Source organism: Salmo trutta, chromosome 2, assembly GCF_901001165.1.
Source record: "Salmo trutta chromosome 2, fSalTru1.1, whole genome shotgun sequence".
Taxonomy (NCBI): domain Eukaryota; kingdom Metazoa; phylum Chordata; class Actinopteri; order Salmoniformes; family Salmonidae; genus Salmo; species Salmo trutta.
The window spans coordinates 38,369,671-38,395,452 of NC_042958.1; the positions used below are offsets into that span (position 1 = coordinate 38,369,671).

Sequence of the window (25,782 nt, forward strand, 5' to 3'; positions counted from 1 at the left end):
CTGTGAAATGGGGCTTGTGCTGCCATTACATATGGGACATAAATGCTGCTACACACACAGAGCATTTACATTACACAGGCCTGCGCTACACACGTCTAGGGCACAACGAAAGAGTGCACATTCTTAAGCATGCACCGTAGCAGAATGAACAATGTTTGTAATCATAAAAAAGAAACTGCAGAAGATGTGCCATTATGTATCATCTTCTTGATGCGACTAGTACACGACCCAAATTTCTAGACCGATCAACACTCTGATTCTTCCAACAACGCAATAGACATATTTACAGTAATTATATTCTTTCAATGTCTGTCATTTCATTGCCAGTTAAAACACTTTTTTGAATGTCAATTTTCAATGACCTATTTACAATAAAACTAGATACCAGGTTATAGTACCCATCATAATCAAAATAGGGGGAGGGAAAAATATACATCCATAACATTCTTAAATGGGGAGTCTGGTCTTGTCTTGTCTTTTTGACTGCCATACTGCAGTATTCGACCTGACATCGCTGCTCTGGGTGGTGGTGGTATAGTAGCCGGGTCCCAGATCTGTTTTGTGCTGTTTTGCCAACTGTTGTTGTCATGCAATCGACATCAGAATGACCATAGTTGGCGAGACAGCACAAATGGATCTGGAACCAGGCTAGTGGTATAGTGTGAGCTGGTCTGAGGTCAGATTTTCTCCTGGATGAAGGGGTGCTGCAGGGCCTGGTTGATACTGATGCGTTTGGCCGGGTCCAGCATCAGCGTGCCGTCGATCAGGTCTTTGAGGATCAGGACCTTCTTCCTCTGCTCCTCGGGCAGCCGCTGGCCCCCCACCATGTCACACAACAGGTCCTTGGTGGGGTTGATAGTGCTCATCACTGTCACCTTCTCCTGTGGACGGGACGGTGAGAGGTGGAATGGAGGGGGGTGGAAGCAGAAGTGAGATTTTTTGTAACAGTGGAACCATTCAAAAACCATTAACCATCTGAATGAGCCTTCATGATTAGCCTGGCAAACCTAGCAAGTTATTTATGCTTGAACCACAGACTGAAGATCGATAGAATCAGGGAAACCGCTTTGCCCTCTTTCTTAGATTGTTTCCTGAAAATGTAGCAGGTGAAAAGTAAAACATATACAAACCCTTTCAGTCACTTTATCTACTTCAATGTAGAGGAAGTTGAGGTTCTGATCAAAGTGCTGGTCTTTAAACAGGCCTTTCCGGATCATCTGAGAAGAAAAGAAGAAGCATTACAAAATCTGTACCTTACAGCACAGTATACAATGCCCCAGGTTATGACTTCCTCTCAAAATCTAACTTTGAGAAAAAGGTTGAGGCTAAGAAACCAGCCAGGTCCAGTAATGTGGACAGTTTACCTTGTTGGGCATCTTGCCCTTGAGGTCCATGGCAAGTTTGATCATGTGGTTGTTGGAGGAGCCGGGGAACAGGATCTTGCCTGTGTAGAGTTCGTATAGGGTGCAGCCCACCGACCACATGTCTATGCTGTAGTCGTATGGCTTCCCAATGACTGTAACAGAGAGACATCATAAAGAATGTGATCCAAATATGTGAAACCATCATTCAGGGATGCAAACTGGTGAGGGCCCAATAAAGTGAGAGAAAAAAATCTGCAAGGAAACACGCAACAAAAATCTGTGTAAAGGTCCCTATTTTCAGAGTGGGGTTATCACAACACCAACATTTCACTAACGATGTGATACCAGGTCAAGTATCCCGATGCTAACTGGAAGGGATGCACAATATATCAGTGAGCATATCGGAATCGGACGATATTAGCTAACATCGGTATCGGCCCGATGTCTAGTTTAACGCAGATGTTAAAAACCGATGTCAAAGCTACCGTGCAAACCTATATAACGTAGGTACATGACATAATAACGCCACGTAAAATGTTGCGCTACACATGCAACACAGCATTTCTAACCTAGCCCACAATGTCTGCTGTGTGGATCGAGCAGTCATTTGAAAGAGTAAGACATTTTCAGCGATACAACTCAAAGGTGAAATCCATTAAAGCCAAAATAATGGAATTCATTGCCCTTGACAATCAACCGTTCTCTGTCGTGGGTGATGTTGGCTTTCGCCGACTGGTCGAGCACCGGTACACATTACCAAGTGCGCTATTTTCAGATGTTGCCCTACTGGAGTTACACAGTAATAGCGTCACTGCTATTAGCGTCACGACATACATACTATGCAACGCTGTTTGGGTCTTTGCGTGTCAAAAAAATATACAGTAGCACTGTCAAAGCTGTGCAAACAAGCAAACACCGGCCACGAACGATGTGTTTACAATACTGTGTTGGTAATAAAGCATCATTTGTTCTACCGCAACTTCTGGGGTAGCTAGCTTTAGCTTGGTACCTAGCTAGCACCAATACAACCAGCCTGAAAACAATGACCAGTAGAAACTGTAGTCATTTTCATTATTCTTAGCAATGATTTAGGAATCCTTGTGAGTAAGTATTAGCTGGGATGCCACTTGTTCCCCTTTGAAATTGAACTTCAGTTCATGAAAATAAATAGCTAGCCAGCTACTTAACCCTGTTGCCCAAAGCTAACTTTATAAGCAGCCAGCTAGCTTCACCTGGCTAGTGAGGCTTGACATGACTATGTGTTGTGAAGCTAGCCACAATAAGAATTAGGTTCAATAGTGGAATTTCCGGTTTGCCTTCAAAATAAAAGTATATCATTGACAGTTATACAAATATTTTGATGGCTAACTGCAAAGTCCACTATTGTGTCTAGCTTCACATAGATGGGTCCGACCACCATTAATTAAATAAGAACGGTCTTTTAAATTAGGGTTATTTTAGATGATGACACCTAGCTATATAGTTAGGCAGCTAACTATAGCTACTGAAACAGATTATGACGTATCTTTTTTGACATGCAAAGACTCAAAAGGCATTCCATCGAAATCATGGTTGAGAATGAAACGACTGAAAAAATGAACAACGAAACAGCACAGCAAGTAAATTAAAGAAATAGGTTTTGATTATGTTTTACTGGTAATGGGGACATACCTTAATGCCAACAATATAACTTCTTGGTTAGTGTGGTGTGTGTGTAACCATTATTTAACTAGGCAAGTCAGTTAAGAACAAATTCTTATTTACAATAACGGCCCGGACGACGCTGGGCCAATTGTGTGCCGCCATATGGGACTCCCAATCATGGCCGGATGTGATGCAGCCTGGATTCGAACCAGGGACTGTAATGACGCCTCTTGCACTGAGATGCAGTGCCTTAGACCGCTGCGTGCATGTGTGTGTGTTAACTCTTTAATTGTACTAGAATGCTTAAAAGGCCGCTAAAATTTTAAATATCGGTTGTGTTTCTTTTGGCGAGGAATTTATCGGTATCAGCCAAAAATGTAATATCGGTGCATCACTACTAACTAGTATTGTGATACCACAGGGTTTGCCCTACCACCCTGTTCCCGTGTTCTATATGTTCTGCTCACAAACCTGTCCCTGATATTCACACCAATACAACACATTGAATTTAACTTCACACTTTTTAGTGCATAATAGAATCGGCTACTGCAGAAAATGGCTGCTTTGCTCATATCCAAAAACCTACCTGTGATTGGGCAGGAGGAATGTAGAAAGGAGTATAAATGCATAATGATCTTAATTTTCATTGTGGCATTAAGGGAAAAACACACTAGGCCTATTTGAAACCATCTTCACCCTACTCTTCAGACAACTTTACACACACCTCCCAAAAGTTGAGTAGGCTCACAGCTGTCACACGTGATATTGGATGAAGCACTCATTCTGATATGACATACTGTATATTATTTTTCAATTTGTAGTTGACGTATAGGGATGCATTCTGTGCTCAGTAATTAATTTTGATATGAGAAACATACATTATTTTGTGATCACACAGGGACAGGGCTGGCTATAGCAAGATTTGGTTGCCCCCCCATCATGTGTTGGGCTGGGGCACTAATCGACCGCTTATGACTGGAACAGGCCCTGCACAGGGAGGAGAAGATCTTTTCACGCCTATTTTATAGCTCAATGGGTGATAAACTTTTTGTCAGACAGATCTACACAATTCACGTGGATGATTTATCTCCATCTCTTCATTCAAAAACTCAATCATGGATACTTACTGACAGTATTTATATGTACATATTCGTATTCCATTCCTTTACTTAGATTTGTGTGTATTAGGTAGTTGTTGTGGAATTGTTAGATTACATGTTAGACATTGCTGCACTGTCGGAACTAGAAGCATTTCGCTGCACTGGCAATAACATCTGCTAATCATGTGTATGTGACCAATAAAATTTGATTTGACAGTTGCGGCTGCTTCGCGTGATATATTGTTGTCTCTACTCTCTTGTCCTTTGTGCTGTTGTCTCTGCCCAATAATATTTGTACTATGTTTTGTGCTGCTACCATGCTGTGTTTTCATGTGTTGCTGCCATACAAAGTTGTTGTCTTAGGTCTCTCTTTATGTAGTGTTGTCTCTCTTGTCGTGACGTGTGTTTTGTCCTATATATAAAAAAATATATATATATTATCCCAGCCCCCGTCCCAGCAGGCCTTTTGCCTTCTGGTAGGCCGTCATTGTAAATAAGAATTTGTAAGTCGCTCTGGATAAGAGCGTCTGCTAAATGACTTAAATGTAAATTTGTTCTTAACTGACATGCCTAGTTAAGTAAAGGTTAAATAAAAATATTAATATTTTGAGATCAAAGCAGGTTTAACTTGTTTTGGATAGGGGGCAGTATTTTCACGGCCGGATAAAAAACGTACCTAATTTAATCTGATTATTACTCCTGCCCAGAAACTAGAATATGCATATAATTATTAGCTTTGGATAGAAAACACTCCAAAGTTTCTAAAACTGTTTGAATGGTGTCTGTGAGTATAACAGAACTCATTTGGCAGGCCAAAACCTGAGAAGATTCTGTACAGGAAGTACCCTATCTGACCATTTCTTGGCCTCCTTGATCATCTCTATCCAAAACAGGGGATCTCTGCTGTTACGTGACACTTCCTACGGCTCCCATGGGCTCTCAGAAGGCGGCAAAAAGCTGAATCGTGGCTTTGCAGGCCCTGGCTGAAAAACATTAGCGTGTTTGGATAGTGGCCGGTCAGAGTACTATGAGACTGAGGCTCGTGCACGAGGGGACACCATGTTTTTATTTTCTCTCTCTTTGTACTAAAACACGATTTCCCGGTCGGAATATTATCGCTTTTTTATGAGAAAAATGGCATAAAAATTGATTTTAAACAGCGGTTGACATGCTTCGAAGTACGGTAATAGAATATTTAGAATTTTTTTGTCACGAAAAGCGCCGGGCGCCGTCACCCTTCTTTACCCTTTGGATAGTGTCTTGAACGCACGAACAAAACGCCGCTATTTGGATATAACTATGGATTATTTTGAACCAAACCAACATTTGTTATTGAAGTAAAAGTCCTGGGAGTGCATTCTGACGAAGAACAGCAAAGGTAATAACATTTTTCTTATAGTAAATCTGACTTTGGTGAGGGCTAAACTTGGTGGGTGTCTAAATGGCTAGCCCTGTGATGCCGGGCTATCTACTTAGAATATTGCAAAATGTGCTTTCACCGAAAAGCTATTTTAAAATCGGACATAGCGAGTGCATAGAGGAGTTCTGTACCTATAATTCTTAAAATAATGTATGTTTTTTGTGAACGTTTATCGTGAGTAATTTAGTAAATTCACCGGAAGTGTTCGGTGGGAATGCTAGTTCTGAACGTCACATGCTAATGTAAAAAGCTGGTTTTTCATATAAATATGAACTTGATTGAACAAAACATGCATGTATTGTATAACATAATGTCCTAGGCGTGTCATCTGATGAAGATCATCAAAGGTTAGTGCTGCATTTAGCTGTGGTTTTGTTTTTTGTGACATTATATGCTTGCTTGAAAAATGGGTGTCTGATTATTTCTGGCTGGGTACTCTGCTGACATAATCTAATGTTTTGCTTTCGCTGTAAAGCCTTTTTGAAATCGGACAGTGTGGTTAGATAAAGGAGAGTCTTGTCTTTAAAATGCTGTAAAATAGTCGTATGTTTGAAAAATTGAAGTTTTTGTATTTTTGAGGAATTTGTAATTCGCGCCACGCCTATCATTGGATATTGGGGCAGGTGTTCCGCTAGCGGAACGTCTAGATGTAAGAGGTTTTAAAGTGACGAGTTTACATCCCTGATTATTACAGAAAAAAATCTTTATAGTCAACAAACAACAACTTACTGATTTCGGGAGCTCTGTAGAATCTGCTGACGAGGTACGGCGTGATGTCGTTGTCCGCCACATGGGACGCCGAGCCAAAATCGCAGAGTTTCAGGATGGTCTTCGACTCATTGACCTTGTGGGGAGAGACAGAAAAACAGGGCAGTGTAGCAAAACTCTTAAAAAAAAAACAACTACACAGAAATCGAAAAAACAAGTGATTCTTATAGGACGAATCCAGGCAGTCCCTCCCTGTTTCAGTCCGCTTTCTTTCATTTGGTGCCTTATGAACACGACCCAGCCTCAGTGCAGTGGTTAACAGTCATGTGATGATATATATAAATGTAGGGGTGTGAACGTTTAAACAAAATAGGGATCCGTAACGTTAAGAAAAATCCCTAACGGAATTTTAGTTTTTTACCCCCCAGAAAATCTTAATCACAGTGCAGCTGGCTAGCCTGCTCTTTCTCTTCGCTAATGATGCGAGTCTGTTGTGTGTAGAATATCCTAGCCTATTCATTGATGATAGGCCCTGCTTTACTGAATTTGCGAGACATTGCATGCCAAGAAATGGCAAAGAACAGCATTCCATTGCGAGATACAGCTTTTGATTGTCGATAGTCAGAACCGTGCACTAGGCCTATCTATGTCTGCCTGGTGGCCGACCCGCCTATACTGTGAAGCTCCCCTCTCTCGTCGTCCCTCGCTATGAAACATGCGATTGTTTGTGTTCTTGGAAGTACAGCAATTAATAAGTCTCCGCCGTTCCAAAATGACTGAATCTTAGGAGTCGGTTCCTTACAGAAGATGCATTTACTTTAGACTGAATGTTTTGTTAAGTCACGGTATTTAACAAACTTTGAAGAACATTTTTAGGAGAGAGTGGTCTGTGTGCAGACAGGTCAAGATTTTTTTATTTCACCTTTATTTAACCAGGTAGGCTAGTTGAGAACAAGTTCTCATTTACAACTGCGACCTGGTCAAGATAAAGCAAAGCAGTTCAACACATACAACAACACAGTTACACATGGAATAAACAAAACATACAGTCAATAATACAGTAGACAAAAGTCTATATACAGTGTGTGCAAATGAGGTAGGATAAGGGAGGTAAGGCAATAAATAGGCCATGGTGGCGAAGTAATTACAATATAGCAATTAAACACTGGAATGGTAGATGTACAGAAGATGAATGTGCAAGTAGAGATACTGGGGTGCAAAGGAGCAAGATAAATAAATAAATACAGTATGGGTTGAGGTAGTTGGATGGGCTAATTACAGATGGGCTATGTACAGGTGCAGTGATCTGTGAGCTGGGTCTTGTAACTTCTGGTCGCCTATTGATGGACATTGGTCCCGCTTCAGAAGCAGCATTCCTTTACAGATAAGTAAAATGTCCGTTCAGTGGCGTTTCGAAACTATCTCCAGAGAAGGTTTCGTGTTGGCATTTAAAAAAGCCGTAGAGTACCCTTACAAACAAACAAACATAGCGTAACTGATGCGCTTTCAAGGGTATATCTGACAGCGGAAGATAGAACTTTATTGCCCAGTCCCTAGCGGTCATACATGCGTAATAGGACCATTATTCTGCATTGTGAATTAATGTGGAATTTTATGATTGTTTTTCTTTTTTACTGAAAACCGTAAAAAAAAATTGCAGTTTAAAAGTTAAGCAAAATGTTCCATTTGTCACATCCCTAATATAATGATAGTATGGGCCTCGTACCAAGATGTTGTCGGGCTTGATGTCAGCGTGGAGGATGTTGCACCGTTTGAGGAGCTTGAGGGCCAGGAAGAGCTGCTGGGTGTAGGAGCGGACAGCCTTGATGTGGAGGCCCACATCCTTACCATACTTCTTCAACACCTCGCGCAAGTTCATACTGGGAACAGAAATTACACAGAAAGACATGAGTTACAGCCAGTGAAGCTGTGTGCTAGATGACAAACGCGTTGCAGCGTATAATGCCACTAAGGACATACAGTGTGTCTGAAATGGCACCCTATTCTCTTTAAATTGCATTCATTTTGACCAGAAATGCCCTATAATAGGTCGCCATTTAATACATAGCCATAGTGTGGTGACAGTGCAGTAGTGGTAGTCTCCCAGCCAGTACCTGAGGGGCTCAAACACCAGACACAGGTGCTGCTTGTGGTAGAAGTGTCTGAAGAGGCGCAGGCAGTGGAACTTGTCGTCGGGGTCGGCGTCGTTGAGCCTCTTGAGGAACTCCAGCTCTTTCAGGCCAGTCTTCTGCCTGGAGACCCAAAACAAAATCAGCAAGGTAAGCATTGATTGTTTTTTATTTGTATAAATAATTCTGATAAATTCCCCTCGTCCAAGGAAACCCCGGACGCTTCACATAGATGTAGATGGAATACTTATAATGAGAGTGCACATTCAAATGTATGGGTGGTAAAGGCAATATGCTCCCATAACAATAAGTGAAACAGAGACCAGACAAACCCAAATGGCACCTTATTGCCTATACAGTGCACTACTTTTGACTAGAGAGCTATGGGCCCTGGTCAAGAGTGCTGGTCAAAAGTAGTAGACTATATAGTTGCCATTTGAGTCCTGAGGCTTGCCTGCCTGAGGACTTACATGAGCTCGTTGTTGCGGATGATCTTGACAGCCACATCCTGTCCGGCGCGGGCCGTGTCCCTGCCCCTGATCACATTGCTAAACATTCCCTGGCCTGTGTAGCCATACACGTCGTAGCGCTTGTCCAGCGTCTCCCCGATGTTCACACCTAACATACAGGTGGCACACAGAGGGCAGAGATGAGGGGCATGTTTATAAAGCGTTGGACATTTCTCAATGAGATATCCAGTTTCCAGGCCTAAAATAACACTATATTGAATGATCGTGAAATCAAAGGACCACACTGAATACTGTAAGACTTACATGGACTGTTTCCAAACAGGGCTGATTTATAGAGAGAAAAAAAAGCTCTGCCGCCTTTAATTGATGAATTAGTGAATGACAGTAACATTTGTACAGTCAAGGGCACTTACGGTAGTAACCCTCTGCGTCGGTCCAGTTGTCCCGGAGGTTGGGGTTCTCTTTGAAGTCCTTCCCCCCCACACCTGCTGCTCTCATCCTGGCACTCTGTACAGAGATATATACGACCAATGGTTCAACCACAACATGACCAAACATTCAACCACACTCACATAATGAACTACTGCAAAAGACAGATCATTCAGAAGATAAGGACGGGCTTGCGTGTCTAGTCCAGAGTTGCACTCTAAAGATCAGAGATACAAACATGGTTTGAAATCAGTGGAGGGGAATGAGGCTCCTGTAAGACTTACATCAATGGCTGCTTCAAACATGTCGTCCGATTCTGTAAACATATCCGGGGCCGAGGGCTTTTTGGGTCCTAACGGAAAGAGGGAGGAAACAAGATTAAAAAAATGTTACATTTGTGAGTTATTAGTAAAAACATGCTCCGACTGGCACACGTTCTGGCCTAAAAATATGACCTGAAGGAATGCAACTGAATGACCATAGGGGACCCAAAGACTTACTTACAGACCGAAGACTAATTTACAACCCCTGCATTGGTCAATGTTAGTCGTATGTGTTAAGTCACAACTGCATTGTCAGCTTTCTCCCAAACAGACAGATTCAAATTCAGATCAACTTTATTATCCCACTAGGGGGAAATTCATTTGGTCATGTGCTTAAAAAGACGGTACATGAAAACACAGAAAGTACACAATAATATCATTACGGCACCGTCAGCAATTTTCCTGGCGGGAGCGGGCAAATATTTTTGTTGTCTACCAGATTATTTGGAAACGGTCGTCTATCTGATTTGTATGCGTTATCCTACGGAATTGTATTAAAAGCACATATTTTTCCGCATTATTCAAATTCAGTAGCCTACCTCCCTAGTAACGCGCCTAGTATGTGTGGTCTCATGGAAATAGAGTAGGCTGTCTTACGAGCACATAGGTTAGGCTACTATGGTGAGCGAGTGTTGCGCCTACTATTAAGTATAGTAGGCTATAGCCTATGCATGGTCGCAGAAACACGGGGCAGTTATCTTTTCAAGGAAATGTACTTCCTAAATATGATTAGGCTATAGTTCACTACATTGCCTGGAAATAAATATTGATCATCATATTTCTCAGTCTGAAAACATCTCACTCCTAAAAGTTAGGCTATAAAAATAGCTCAAAAGAAAGTAAGTCTGCTCTCTTCAAACTACATATATCATATGACTGTTATACCCCAGTAATACAGAAAGCCTAATATAATGGGCCACGTGAGAATCTCAACCTATTTCTTAAGGTATTTTTACACAATTGTTATTGCCCATTGGGCGGAATATTGCTGTGACCACGGCTGGCAAGTGAGCTGTGTCACATACGCCCTAAAATAACATTGCGCGACAGTGGTTGGGAACAGTTATTTTTTATTTGTTGTATTTTTCTTATATTTTTCCTTTATTTTCCACTAACCCTATGACCCCTCCCCTAATTGGACTAAACTAATGAACAACACTTAGGCTTCTACTTCCAGCTCATACATACTATATACATTTTACGGACACTATCTATTTTCCAATAGTTATTTGTTGTTTGTTTTTACACCTATCCTTTCGCTACCCTCCCATCTATGCTGGAGGAAACAGGTACTAAAGTATCTATATCCACAGTAAAACGAGTCCTATATCGGCATAACCTGAAAGGCCGCTCAGCAAGGAAGAAGCCACTGCTCCAAAACTGCCATAAAAAAGCCAGACTACAGTTTGCAACTGCACATGGGGACCAAGATCATACTTTTTGGAGAAATGTCCTCTGGTCTGATGAAACAAAAATAGAACTGCTTGGCCATAATGACCATCATTATGTTTGGAGGAAAAAGGGAGAGGCTTGCAAGCCAAAGAACACCATCCCAACCGTGACGCACGGGGTGGCAGCAACATGTTGTGGGGGTGCTTTGCTGCAGGAGGGACTGGTGCACTTCACAAAATAGATGGCATCATGAGGCAGGAAAATGATGTGGATATAATAAAGCAACATCTCAAGACATCAGTCAGGAAGTTAAAGCTTGGTCGCAAATGGGTCTTCCAAATGGACAATGACCCCAAGCATACTTCCAAAGTTGTGGCAAAATGGCTTAAAGACAACAAAGTCAAGGTATTGGAGTGGCCATCACAAAGCCCTGACCTCAATCCTATAGAGAATTTGTGGGCGGAACTGGAAAAGTGTGTGCAAGCAAGGAGGCCTACAAACCTGACTCAGTTACACCAGCTCTGTCATGAGGAATGGGCCAAAATTCACCCAACTTATTGTGGGAGGCTTGTGGAAGGCTACCCGAAACGTTAGACCCAAGTTCAACAATTTAAAGGCAATGCTACCAAATACTAAATACTAAACCTCTGACTGGGAATGTGATGAAAGAAATAAAAGCTGAAATAAGTCATTCTCTCTACTATTATTCTGACAATTCACATTCTAAAAAATAAAGTGGTGATCCTAACTGACCTAATACAGGGAATTTTTTATAGGATTAAATGGAAGGAATTGTGAAAACTGAGTTTAAATGTATTTGGCTAAGGTGTATGTAAACTTCCGACTTCAACTGTATATACATTTTATGGACACAGTATATTTTACATTAGTTACCTTGTTATTAGTCCCACCCTTTAGCTCCATTCAACCCCTCCCATCTGTCTTTTAACTTCATTGGGCTAGGTGGCAGTATTTTGACGTCCGGATGAAAAGCGTGCCCGTAGTAAACTGCCTGCTACTCAGGCCCAAAGGTAGGATATGCATATTATAAGTAGATTTGGATCGAAAACACTCTGAAGTTTCTAAAACTGTTTGAATGATGTCTGTGAGTATAACAGAACTCATATGCCAGGCAAAAAGCTGAGAAAAAATCCAACCAGGAAGTGGGAAATCTGATGTTTGTAGTTTTTCAAGTGATTGCCTATCCAGTATACATTGTCTGTGGGGTCATTTTGCACTTCCTAAGGCTTCCACTAGATGTCAACAGTCTTTAGAATGTTGTGTCATGCTTCTACTGTGAATGGGGAGAGAATAAGAGCCATTGGAATCAGATGACTGAGAAAATGACATGAGCTCAGACAGGCAAGCGCCCACGAGAGTTAGGTGTGTTCCTTTTCATTTCTGAAGACAATGGAATTGTCTGGTTGGAATATTATCGAAGATTTATGATAAAAACATCCTAAAGATTGATGCTATACATCGTTTGACATGTTTCTATGATCTGTAATATAACTTTTTGGACTTTGTCTGAACTTACTGCGCGACCACAGTGCATTTGGAATGCTGGACTGAACGCGCGAACAAAAAGGAGTTATTTCGACATAAATATGGACTTTATCGAAACAAAACAAATATTTATTGTGGAACTGGGATTCCTGGGAGTGCATTCCGATGAAGATTATCAAAGGTAAGTGAATATTTATAATGTTATTTGTGACTTCTATTGACTCCAAAATGGCAGGTATCTGTATGGCTTTTTTTGATGTCTGAGCGCTGTATTCAGATTATTGCAAAGTGTGCTTTTGCCGTAAAACTTTTTTGAAATCTGACCCCAGCGGTTGCATTAAGGAGAAGTGTATCTATAATTCTTTGAATTACAGTTGTATATTTTATCAACGTTTATGATGAGTATTTCTGTAAATTGATGTGCTCATTCACCGGAAGTTTTGGGAGGCAAAACATTTCTGAACATTACACGCCAATGTAAAATGGGGGTTTTGGATATAAATATGAACTTTATCGAGCAAAACATACATGTATTGTGTAACATGAAGTCCTATGAGTGCCATCTGATGAAGATCATCAAAGGTTAGTGATTCATTTTTAGCTGTATTTCTGGTTTTTGTGACGCCTCTCCTTGCTTGGAAAATGGCTGTGTGGTTTTTCTTGTCTAGGTGCTGTCCTAACACACGCTAGCGTCCCACATACCCCAGAGAGGTTAACACCATCCATATTGGATTTCTATTTGTCAATTATTTTTCGTGCTGTGATGTTTCACAAAAGTTCTGAACCTTTCTATTCTCATAGTTCCTACAGATTGTAAATAAAGATAAAAATGTTTGCTAAAAGTATTATTATATTATTGATCGATTGACTATGACTTTTCAGATCACCCAGTAGCGCTATCTGCAGTTAGCTCGAAGTAAATGTTGCAATTGTACAGCCATCCCTGGACATGCGACCAAAAACAAGCAACATATGGACAGTACCAAAACAAATAATCTAATGATTCTGTCTCTTCACAGCAAAATCTGCAGAGCTGGGATGGTTGTATCAACCATTACTGTAGGAAATAGGGTGCATATATTTTCACCTTGCCTAACCCTTTACTCACCGTCCTTCTCCTGTGTGATGAGGCCTTGCTTGGCCTTGATGTTCTCCTCAAACGTGTCGAGGTTCTCCAGCTCGTACTCCTTCACGTCGGCCGCCACGCGCTCCAGGATGTCGTCTGGTGAGGGCGAGCGGCTCCGCGTGCTGCTCTGGGGGCTACTGGGATCCGACGCCATAGATGTCATGCTGTCCTCGTTGCCGCCACGGTATTTCTGCGCAGGGAGAAAGGTGTTGGCATACAGGTCACAACAATGGAAATCCGGAAAAATAAGATATTGGTTTGGATGTGGGACAATTTCAGCGGTGTAACATGAAAAAATCTAATCATGAAAATTCCCATATCTGAGTAGAAAAAATAGGGGATGGGGGACTTGGGGATCCCTGAAACAGCTATGGACAGTCCAACAGCAGAGTGAGAGAGGAACTGACCTGGACGATAGCTAGGCGCTGCTGGCGGCGCTGCTCTATGAGGGCCTCTTCATCCACCTCCTCACCGTCAAAGTCCTCGAACCTGAGCACAAAATAAACCCACTTACAAGAACACACAATCACCCAGAGAATTACCATATTGCCGAGTATAGCATTTGTGTGTGTTCTCCCTCTACTCACACTTCCTCTTCGGAGGACTCCTTGTCGGCCTTCATGCCCTCAGAGAGACTGCCCTTGAATTTGTCCTCGTCCCGGCCATGTCTCCTCCTCCTGTCCCGGTCCCGGGAGTTGGAGCGCCTGCCGTACTGTCTGAGACGGCCATACCTGTCCCTCTCTGGTGACCTGCAGCGCACAACAAAGGAAACACTTTGTGTTGTTCTGAATGATTTGTTAAACACTTAACAAACCCTTAGACAACCTTGGCTTATGAGCCTCCTACTCTGACATCACTAAAGCTTCATCAATAGAGCCAGACAGAATCTGAAAGGGAATCAGTCGGAAAGGAACTAGCTATACGAGTCCAGTATCTAATAATAATACAGTATTACTACTATTACTATAATTATTTGCAGGTATCATCTCAATACATTTATGTAGGCTTGAGGAAGAACTCTTGCAGATTCCATTTTGCCCAGCTCATCCACACACACAAAGTTTCAGCTTGTCTCGTCTAACCTGCGTCTCAGTGGAGATCTACTCCGTCTCCGGAAGGGCGAGGGAGACCTTCTTCTGAAGGGAGAGCGGCTCATCCTGCGACCTTGGGGAGCACCTCTGGGGCTGGTCTCCCGTGACCTCGCTCTACCCCCTGGTCCTGCTTCTGGCCGTATTCGCTTCCTGTAGGAGAGAGAAAGCTTAGAAGATCAGTGGTGGATAGTAGCACATTCTTAATGCCCAATCCTAAAACACAAAAGTAATAGTTGCCCTTGCCATGTACAGACCTCTACTGCTGTTCAGTACGGGACAAGAAACAGGCACTGCATAAACATTTCGTAATAATATAGGCTTAAATAAATGATGGCTCATTTAAAAAAATAAAATCCTTGGCACTCAAATTTAGAGAAATAGGGGGTGGACTGCAGGTTATTCCATAGTAACAGACCTTAGTGGTGAGGAGCCCTGTCTGTCAGCATCCCTCCTCCTGGCGTCTATGGAGCGACTGCTGCCTCTCCTTGTTGGGGACCTGGCTGCTCTGGAAGGAGAGCCCTGTTTGGAGGTGGAGGCTGAAGCTGATGCCCGTTGGGAGTCTCTGGTGGAGCGTGGGGAGGTGCTGCGTCTCCTCTGGGGGCTGCTGAGCTCCCTTCCTCCTCGCCTTTGGGGAGAGCGATTCTCTTTCCCTGACGAGGTGTCCTTAAACGGGGACTTGGTCGGCCTCTTGTCTGGCTCTTTCTCCACCTCTGATCGTCCTGGGCGCTCCCGTGATCTGGACCTCCGGCTGCCGTGCACCGCGTTTGGTCTGTCATCGTTCTGTGGCGAGGAGCGTTTGTCCAAACGGCTGCCCCTCTGCTCTGATCTCCTGCTGGAGGGGGAAGGAGACTTCTTGCTTCTCTCTTTGGACCTGCTCCGGGAGCGTTTCCTCTCTTTTGATTTGCTGCGGCCACGGTCTTTGGCGGCGGTGTTTTTGGTGCCTTTGGTCGTTTTGTCTGACTTGGACTCCTTGCCTGTCCTCTCCCTGGACTTGCTCCGACTGTGGCACTTGGAGCTGGACTTGCCTGCTTCTGTGGTGTCCCGTCTGGATTTACCACTCCTACCCCTGGGGGAGGGGGGCTTTGCCATGCTGCCCCTCTGGCGCTGCTCCCCGTTCCGGACCCCCCCATCTCCATCTCCCTCCTCAGAGCCAGAGTTATAACCCTGTAGGATGAGGCCCATGCCTGACTGCACCTTGCCCCCCTCCATCATCTGGCTGTCTAGCTCTGCTTTGATCATGGCCCTCTGTTTCTCCAACTCCTCCAATAAAGCCTTGTCATCAGATACAGGGGATATGTTTGTTTTTCTGTGGCTAGAGGAGCTGTTGATGCCAGGGGCGGATGGAGAGGAGCCATCTTTACGTTTGTGTTTCTTGTGTTTGTGTCTATGTTTGCGCTTGCGGTCCTTGTCCTCTTCAGAGGCGTGTTTGTGTTTTTTGTGCTTGCTGCGGTGTTTGTGTTTCTTTTTCTTGTGTTTGCTGCCACCGCTGTAATGTTTGGACCCCTCTGCTGTCTTTTCTCCATTCATTTCAGCTTCCCCCTCTCTGACCTCTTTATCGTCCTCTTCTTCTTCAGAATTTTCAGCACTCTCCTCCTCACTCCCACTCTTCTCATTGCTCTCCAAATCTTCTTTCCTGTGGAGATAAAAAGAGATTGGTCAAAGATATAATTTAAACCAATAACTTTTTTCTAACTTGGTTAGCTACAACATTCATCTACCAAAACATTACTATCCTTGCTTCCTGACTTTACCGCCATAGTTAATGTTACTTAGCCTACTGCTAGCTGGGTGAATCTCATGAAACCAGTATTAAACATATCTGTAGAAAATTGTTACAAAACTGATGCATATGCAAAAATCCGCTATCATTCTGAAGACTAAGATGTCAATTTTTTTGCCAAAGTGTCTTATTTTAAATAAATTAATATGCACATTTTTCACCCAAAATTCTCATTACTGAAATGTGTTCGGATTAAATTCACAGAACATTTTATAAAATGTTACTTTCGAAAAACCTAACTTACTTGAATAAAACACTAAATATGTTGCCGAATTTTGTCCATAAATCATAAAAATGGTATACTCGTTGAAGTTTACATTAAACTCTAATATTTATTACGTAGAAACACTGACTGTGGACGTCTCATTACCGCACCCCTCTTGTTGGTGGATAATTTTTGTTGCAGGTTAAAGCATATTTCCTGCAATTCTACACATTTTGTCATCGGGTGCAGATTTTTTGTTGTTGCTGTTTTTAAGCCAATTTCCTACAATTCTACACATTTTCTACACGTCTTGTGTGTTCATGTGATATTTGAGTAACTCAATTACAACGAAATGGGCTAGTTGATCTGTACATTTATGAAATGTTATAAATAGGTCTGTAATGACTGACATGACAAGAGGAAAACTGATGATGCACTACCCAATTTAAAACTTGCACCTTGGTGCATTCTACTATTACAACTTTCAGGAGTAAGTTGAAATTTTGTTAAAGGTCATGAACAGTAAAAATCATGTTTTTCATGAAATTGGATATTTGGATGAAACCAGAATAAAGTCCCAATTGGTCCAGTGTCGTCCGGGTTACATTTACATTTTAATCATTTAGCAGACGCTCTTATCCAGAGCGACTTACAGTAGTGAATACATACATTTCATGCATTTTTTATTTTTTTTTGTACTGGCCCCCCGTGGGAATCGAACCCACAACCCTGGCGCTGCACACACCATGCTGGCGTTGCAAACACCATGCTCTATCAACTGAGCCACAGGGAAGGCCGGGTTAGGGGAGGGTTTGGCCGGGGTAGGCCGTCATTGTAAATAAGAATTTGTTCTTAACTGACTTGCCTAGTTAAATAAAGGATACAAAAAAAAGTATTAAATAAGTATAATTACCAAAGTATGAAAAATAACTGTTGCTTCTACATCGATAAAGTTTGATCATAAAGTTACTTGTCCTCTCCCCCATGTCAAACACTTGGATTCAGGAGGAGGGAATATTAAGGGGAATGGGTGACATCACCCCAACTCTCATTTTAATACATCAATGGTAACATGATATTCTCTTATCGATTTTAAATAAGTACAGCCTTGTAACCAACATCGGAGAAGGCGTGTTTGCAGAGGGGCGTGGTTTATATAGCTAGATACTGTAGCTACTCTACTGGTGCCAACATTTGACTGTAGGGTGTCAGCAAATATCATGAATCATGAATGAATACGGCAAATCTAAGGTGCCACCAACCTCCTGTGTTATATGTCTCCCCGTTCATCTGTGTCTGGTGTTAGACAGTTACTGGCTAGCTAGGTCTTCAGCCAGCATGGAATAAAAATTGGGGGACTGGTAGTTCAAAACTCTGACAGTTGTCATGTCAACACATCTGTCAGTGCTGCTGTGAACTGCATCACAAGAGACATGCCAAACGGGAGATGTAAAAAAAAATGGGGACATAATTGATGCAATTGTTTGAGTTGCTTTGTGTATCAACAAATTAGCTTGAGATGATTTTACTGCAACACTGCTCACTAGATCCTAGTTTCTTGACATAGGCATTTCAAAGAGCTGTCAGTCAAGGCGACCTCATTAATATAAGCTCTCCGCCCACTCAGTCTGTCTTTTCAAACTTCCTGGTAGTTAGCCATGAGGAAACAGTACTTTCCCACATTTTTTGGGGCATTTCTATCCCCAAAAAATATTATCCCCACAGTTTCTGAACCACTAATCTAGAGGGGTAGTCCTTAGTTAATTTATTCACTTAGATGCCTTCAAAATGAGATTCTTATTCTCAAACACCCCCTTTAACCCACTTGGACTTCTCATTACCAGCACGGCTAAAAAGCTCAAATTGTGAAAAAATCAGAACCATTACCATACCAACATGGAGGCATCAGTGGGCTTTAGTGATGTCGTCAATTGTTTTCTGACTCATAATGGCTGTCTCCTATTATTTGCATATTGAGTTAAGGTACTCATTACCAAAACACACATTTCTCATTACAACATAATTTTTAGGTCAGTTTAGGTAATAAGAACCTTAATTTCGGTAATGATAATAAGTTAAGTCTCATTTATAGTCAATGGGTGAGCTGTACTGGAAACTATCTATTTACTAGGCCCATTCCTTAAACCTTGATTTTCTTTGTAAAAACAAAATGTATTTGATTACGTACAAGAAATATGGGGTCTATAAACCCCATTTAACTTACTTTAAGCCACAATCGGCAGTTCGTGTTTCAGCAAAGAGCAACCCAAACACTTAAAGTAGGATATCCCCCATTTTTACATCTGTACTTGTTTTCACACTTACCTACAGTGGCAAGAAAAAGTATGTGAACCCTTTGGAATTATCTGGATTTCTACATAAATTGGTCATAAAATTAGATCTGATCTTCATCTAAGTCACAACAACAGACAAACACAGTCTGCTTAAACTAATAACACATACATTATTGTATTAGTCTTGTCTATATTGAATACATAATTTAAACATTCACAGTGTAGGTTGGAAAAAGTATGTGAACCCCTAGGCTAATGACTTTTACAAAAGCTAATTGGAGTCAGGAGTCAGCTAACCTGGAGTACAATCATTGAGACGAGATTGGAGATGTTGATTAGAACTGCCCTGCCCTATAAAAAAACAAAATTTGAGTTTGCTATTCACAAGAAGCATTGCCTGATGTGAACCATACCTCGAACAAAAGAGATCTCAGAAGACCCAAGATTAAGAATTGTTGACTTGCATAAAGCTGGAAAGGGTTACAAAAGTATCTCTAAAAGCCTTGATGTTCATCAGTCCACGGTAAGACAAATTGTCTATAAATGGAGAAAGTTCAGCACTGTTGCTACTCTCCCTAGGAATAGCTGTCCTGCAAAGATGACAGCGCAGAATGCTTAATGGGGTTAAGAAGAATCTTAAGAGTGTCAGCTAAAGACTTAAAGAAATCTCTGGAACATGCTAACATCTCTGTTGACGAGTCTACGATACGTAAAACACTAAACAAGAATGGTGTTCATGGGAGGACACCAAGGAAAAAGTCACTGCTGTCCAAAAAAAAACCATTGCTGCGCGTCTGAAGTTCGCAAAAGAGCATCTGGATGTTCGACAGCGCTACTGGCAAAATATTCTGTGGACAGATTAAACTACAGTTGAGTTGTTTGTAAGGAACACACAACACCATGTGTGGAGAAAAAAGGCACAGCACACAAACATCAAAACCTCATCCCAACTGTAAAGTATGGTGAAGGGAGCATCATGGTTTGGAGATGCTTTGCTGCCTCAGGGCCTGGACAGCATGCTATCATCATCAACAACAAAAAATGTATTCCCAAGTTTATCAAGACAATTTGCAGGAGAATGTAAGGCTATCTGTCCGCCAGCTGAAGCTCAAAAGAAGTTGGATGATGCAACAGGACAACGACCCAAAACATAGAAGTAAATCAACAACAAAATGGCTTCAACAGAAGAAAATACACCTTCTGGAGTGGCCCAGTCAGAGTCCTGACTGAGATGCTGTGGCATGACCTTAAGAGAGTGGTTCACACCAGACATCCCACGAACATTGCCGAACTGAAACAGTTTTGTAAAGAGGAATGGTCCAAAATTCCTCCTGATCCGCAAAATGTTTGGTTGAGGTTATTGCTGCCAAAGTAGGGTCAACCAGTTATTAAAACCAAGGGTTCACCTACTTTTCCCACCCTGCACTGTGAATGTTAACACGGTGTGTTCAATAAAGACATGAAAACATATAATTGTTTGTGTGTTATTGGTTTAAGCAGACTGTGTTTGTCTATTGTTGTGACTTAGATGGAGACCAGATCAAATTTTATGACCAATTTATGCAAAGTCCAGGTAATTCTAAAGGGTTCACATACTTTTTCTTGCCACTGTATACTGTTGTTTAAAGGTAGACTTAGCAAAATGACATTGCCACGAGCAGCACCGCAGATATTGAGATGAGCGAGATGCAAGACTTAGCTCTAAAACAGTCACACACAGTATCTGTGCATGGGTTCGCATCACGCTGTTCACAGCATGGTAGTCAGGGCACCAAAACAGCGGAGAAGTTGGGGTTTGCGCTTCAATGCTCTTAGTTGTGGTGGAAATTGACCCCCTATGCTGTTTACTTTCTGCAGCTACGTCATATCGCTGAGTCTACCTTTAATATCCTAAGACAGTTTTTGGTCCATATCTCATGTATTTAGATACTTTATAGACATATTGTGTTATGCCGTTTGCCCCTACCATCCCATTCAATCCAGAAATACATCTTAAATGCCTTACAACCACAAATGTCCAAATACAGCAATACTACCTGTAAAGACCTTAGATTTTTATTTATTTTTACTTTTGAAAATACATGCATTTAATTACAGTACTTATACTGTAATTAAGGGGTATTTTAGTAAATTGCATTAGTGATTTTAGTATTATGCAAATCATTTGTGATTAACAAATGACTGAATCTCAGAGAGATCAGTACAGTTTTTCAATGGCAAACTATGCAACGCTCATTACCGAAACATGCAGTCTCCGAAACCTGCTCATCATTACCATAATGCACCATTTTTTTATTTAAATATTAGGAAAAATAAAACTTTGGCTTAATCTAATAGTTTAACTTTTGTTCTTTATCCAAATATGTGTACATAAAAATAAACATGTATACACAAGTGATGACAAAATATTAAAACCGCTATGTTATGGTAATGAGAAACTACAAAATACATAAAAGTAATTGTATTTTTTATATTTTTATTTTCAGTGCTATGTTAAACTCAGGCCTTTTCATTACGGGATCAATGTAAAAAATATTAGAAATGGATTTGTTTTACTTTTTTGGACTGAAAACTGTTAGTGTAACGTTACAGTAATGAGCATTTTTGCATTGGTAACGTTAGTTGTGGAAATTGAGGTAAAATGCATAACTGTAAAAAAAAAAAAAAAAAACATAAGAATAATTATGAATAGATAAGTACAGATCCTAATCTCTCTGATCCAATATAACATTTCGTGAAAAATGAAAATTGTTTGGTCAAATGTCAAGTTTTGTGAGAATTACTCAACGTGTTAGCTTGCTCGCAAACACTGGCTAGCTTGCTACGTTATCTTCTTACTGATGCAATAGGTATTGTTAGTTAGATAGCTAGCGAGCAAAATAGCTAGAATATAAAGTCACATGTTATGGCACTAGGGTTTGATTGGTTTATGGTATAGTTTATCTATGGTTTATCTATAGAAAACATGTAAACATGTCGGCAAACACGTTCAACCACTCGGTGCTAGCTAAGTCGAGATTGCAGGCTAGCTCTATATAGTTAGCCAGCTAGCTAGCCTAGTACTGTTTTAATGCTGAAGAAAACAGATACAACGACCACAACGTCGACTTGCCAAAATCACTGAGCCGGATAAACGTACTACAAATAAATTGCATGACTGTGTAATCTTCTAAAATGTCTTACACGTGTTCGTTCCCATTATTATTCATTCTTGTAGACTCGATTTCCATCTCTACGTCGGCCATTTTCCTCAGCCGGGGAAGGCAGGGGTCCTTCCTTCAAAGTATTGTACACTGTACACACAACTGCAATAAATTGTACATCTGCCCTCTACAGCACCGGCGACGTACTGTGTTGACTGAAAATGCGAACGTTCTACTTTTGTTCACCAGGGGACAGTGATGTATCAGAGTATGCTGACAGTGACGAGGAGAAGGAGGTACATTCTCTACTAGTCTTAGCCTTTGACTTTACACAAGTGTTGGTCTATTCCCAGCTATAGTTTTTCATTGTTTAAAAGTAGAAACCTAAGACCAGGGTATTCTCTCAGGTGTTCCCACCACTGGGATTTGTCACTCACAATCCATCTCTGATCTATTAATATCAGCCCAACACAATTGACACAATGTTATTACATCCGACTGCTACCATCTGAGAGGTCAAAGAGCAGAGCAAGGTGATCATAATCAAGCATTTATGCACCACTTCACAGTTAGTGCTTGACTTGGACTAAAATAGGTGGCGGTACTCAGAGTTATATCCCTGTAGAATGTTATTTTTAGCTAATAGGTTTATATTTAGCTAATAGGTTTATATTTAGTTAATAGTACGTAAGAGGTGCAGCAACTAAAGTAGTAAGGTGTCGGTACTCAGTTCTGGTGAGCTCCTGCCCAAGTTAAGCACCGTTCACAGGACAGTTATAGTCTAAGTTTGATGTTACATATATATGATCTTAATTTGAGCCAGGTTGTTACAACAGGAAAATAATCCTGCAGCAACAGTAAATGTGAATTATTATGTGGATTATAGTTAAATAGTTAATGGACATTTTTGTAGGGGTAGATACATTTTTCATAAGAAAAAATGAAGTCTCAAGTAAAGTGGAAATTACAAATGTCAGAAGCCTTTAACCTCAAATACACTACCAGTTTTAAAGAAGTCCTCCAGCTATTTTTGAACTTTTACTGTTGAAAAGCAATATCCCAAGTATAAATACAGTAAAGTACACACACTAAAGGGTAAAACATGTATATGTTTTGAGCAAAATATTGTTTTTTAGACAACTGCAAACTTCAAGGAGTAGGGCATTCAATGAGTTGGTCTGATAGGAAAGCGTAAATGTAACAAAAAAAAGTGATGTCATCAGCTTCTCCTTTGCTTGAGGAACAATAGAGGAGCGATAGAGAACAAAACAGGAAAGACTGTAGTGCCACTTTAAATTTCCTGCATTGCAAGAAAGTTCCCCTGCAACAGGGTGATCAAATTAAAATCCTACATCTGTAGGTTCAAGGTTTTTTTTTTCTAGGTTCCTGCTGTTCTAGGGAGTTTTTCCTAGCCACTTTGCCTCTATATCTGCATTGGTTGCTCTTCTGAATTTTAGGCTGGGTATTTGAAATCAAATCAAATTTTATCAATTTGTAAGTCGCTCTGGATAAGAGCGTCTGCTAAATGACTTAAATGTAAATGTAAATGTAATTTGTCACATGCGCCGAATACAACAGGTGTAGACCTTACAGTGAAATGCTTACTTACAAGCCCAACAATGCAGTGTTAAGAAAAATAAATAAAAAATAAAAGTAACAAATATTTAAAGAGCAGCAGTAAAATAACAATAGCGAGGCTATATACAGGGGTACCGGTACAGAGTCAATGTGGGGGGGGGGCACTGGTTAGTTGAGGTAATTGAGGTAATATGTACATGTAGGTAGAGTTATTAAAGTGACTATGCATAGATAATAAACAGAGAGTAGCAGCAGCGTAAAAGGGGGGGGGGAAATGCAAATTGTCTGGGTAGCCATTTGATGAGCTGTTCAGGAGTCTTATGGCTTGGGGGTAGAAGCTGTTAAGAAGTATTTTGGACCTAGACTTGGCGCTCCGGTACGCTTGCTGTTCGGTAGCAGAGAGAACAGTATATGACTAGGGTGGCTGGTGTCTTTGAACATTTTTAGGGCCGTCCTCTGACACCGCCTGGTATAGAGGTCCTGGATGGCAGGAAGCGTGGCCTCGGTCATGCGCACTACCCTCTGTGATGCCTTGCGGTCGGAGGCCGAGCAGTTTCCATACCAGGCAGTGATGCAACCAGTCAGGATGCTCTCGATGGTACAGCTGGAGAACTTTTTGAGGATCTGAGGACCCATGCCAAATATTTTCAGTCTCCTGAGGGGGAATAGACTTTGTCGTGCCCTCTTCACGACTGTCTTGGTGTGTTTGGACCATGATAGTTTGTTGTTGATGTGGACACCAAGGAACTTGAAGCTCTCAACCTGCTCCACTACAGCCCCGTCAATGAGAATGGGTGTGTGCTCGGCCATCCTTTTCCTGTAGTCCACAATCATCTCCTTTGTCTTGATCACGTTAAGGGAGAGGTTGTTGTCCTGGTACCACAAGTCTCATCATTGTCGGTGATCAGGCCTACCACTGTTGTGTCATCGGCAAACTTAATGATGTGTTGGAGTCGTGCCTGGCCATGCAGTCGTGAGTGAACAGGGAGTACAGGAGGGGACTGAGCACGCACCCCTGAGGGGCCCCGTGTTGAGGATCAGCGTGGCGGATGTGTTGTTACCTACCCTTACCACCTGGGGTGGCCCGTCAGGAAGTCCAGGATCCAGTTGCAGAGGGAGGTGTTTAGTCCCAGGGTCCTTAGCTTAGTGATGAGCTTTGAGGGCACTATGGTGTTGAACGCTGAGCAGTAGTCAATGAATAGCATTCTCACATAGGTTTTCCTTTTATCCAAGTGGGAAAGGGCAGTGTGAAGTGCAATATAGATTGCATCATCTGTGGATCCGTTGGGGCAGTATGCAAATTGGAGTGGGTCTAGGGCTTCTGGGATAATGGTGTTGATGTGAGCCATAACTAACCTTTCAAAGCAGTTCATGGCAACAGTCGGTAGTTATTTAGGCAGGTTACCTTAGTGTTCTTGTGCACAAGGACTATGGTGGCCTGCTTGAAACATGTTGGTATTACAGACTCAGTCAGGGGCAGGTTGAAAATGCCAGTGAAGACAGTTGCCAGTTGGTCAGCTTATTCTCGGAGTACACGTCCTGGAAAACTGACTTGCCCTGCGGCCTTGTGTATTTGTATAGCACTTTGTGACAACTGCTGATGTAAAAAGGGCTTCATAAAATACATTTGATTGATTATAGGCCAACAGACAATACCTAAAATAGACCTATAATCTAACAGTCCCAATTGCAACTCTGGGAGACTGACCCCCATTCACTATGAGATGTGTTTGACTGACAAAAAATGCTGTCTAGCAAATGAAACAAACTTTATACCATAGTGGAAGTGTGAGTACATTAGGGCACTATACTACTAAATCATTTTTGTTCCCTTTTCCTAAAAACTGGAAGTGAAAAGAATAGAATCTTGAAATAAGCTCGGTCAGTTCTTAACCATCAGAGAAATATCTCAGAGCTGTTCCCCAAAAAGTCCCAAGATAACACTGAATGGCCATGAACCAATGGGGTTCGAATGCTTACTTTCCATATCCATTATTGAAAACCCAATAAAAAACCACACTGCTGCTCCAATTCATATAGGCTTTAATCCATCCTCAACAATACATGGTATCCAGTTGAA

The 25,782-nt window shown here is 41.5% G+C and overlaps 1 protein-coding gene across 1 annotated transcript; it reads right to left on the reverse strand.

The window, feature by feature from the left end:
• Positions 1-139: 139 nt before the first annotated feature.
• On the reverse strand, positions 140-22,310 carry LOC115155004 (serine/threonine-protein kinase PRP4 homolog). Its single transcript, XM_029701780.1, has 15 exons — positions 22,165-22,310; positions 15,118-16,335; positions 14,694-14,852; positions 14,199-14,360; positions 14,019-14,100; positions 13,594-13,801; positions 9,549-9,616; positions 9,249-9,342; positions 8,836-8,983; positions 8,351-8,488; positions 7,963-8,116; positions 6,258-6,372; positions 1,365-1,516; positions 1,131-1,217; positions 140-881 (listed from the first exon to the last, which is right to left on the reverse strand). The coding sequence occupies exons 1-15, from the start codon at positions 22,224-22,226 to the stop codon at positions 678-680; spliced, it is 3,051 nt and encodes a 1,016-aa protein (XP_029557640.1). The 5' UTR covers positions 22,227-22,310; the 3' UTR covers positions 140-677.
• Positions 22,311-25,782: the final 3,472 nt, after the last annotated feature.

What these genes read in the sequence shown, in the direction of transcription:
- LOC115155004 (XM_029701780.1), bottom strand. Translation starts at nt 22,226, where the DNA reads ATGGCCGACGTAGAGATGGAAATCGAGTCTACAAGAATGAATAATAAT. An exon ending in TGTTTGAAGCAGCCATTGAT is followed by an intron (nt 9,343 to 9,548) that starts GTAAGTCTTACA and finishes ATCTCTGTACAG; the next exon opens with AGTGCCAGGATGAGAGCAGC. An exon ending in CTGGTGTTTGAGCCCCTCAG is followed by an intron (nt 8,117 to 8,350) that starts GTACTGGCTGGG and finishes TTCTGTTCCCAG; the next exon opens with TATGAACTTGCGCGAGGTGT.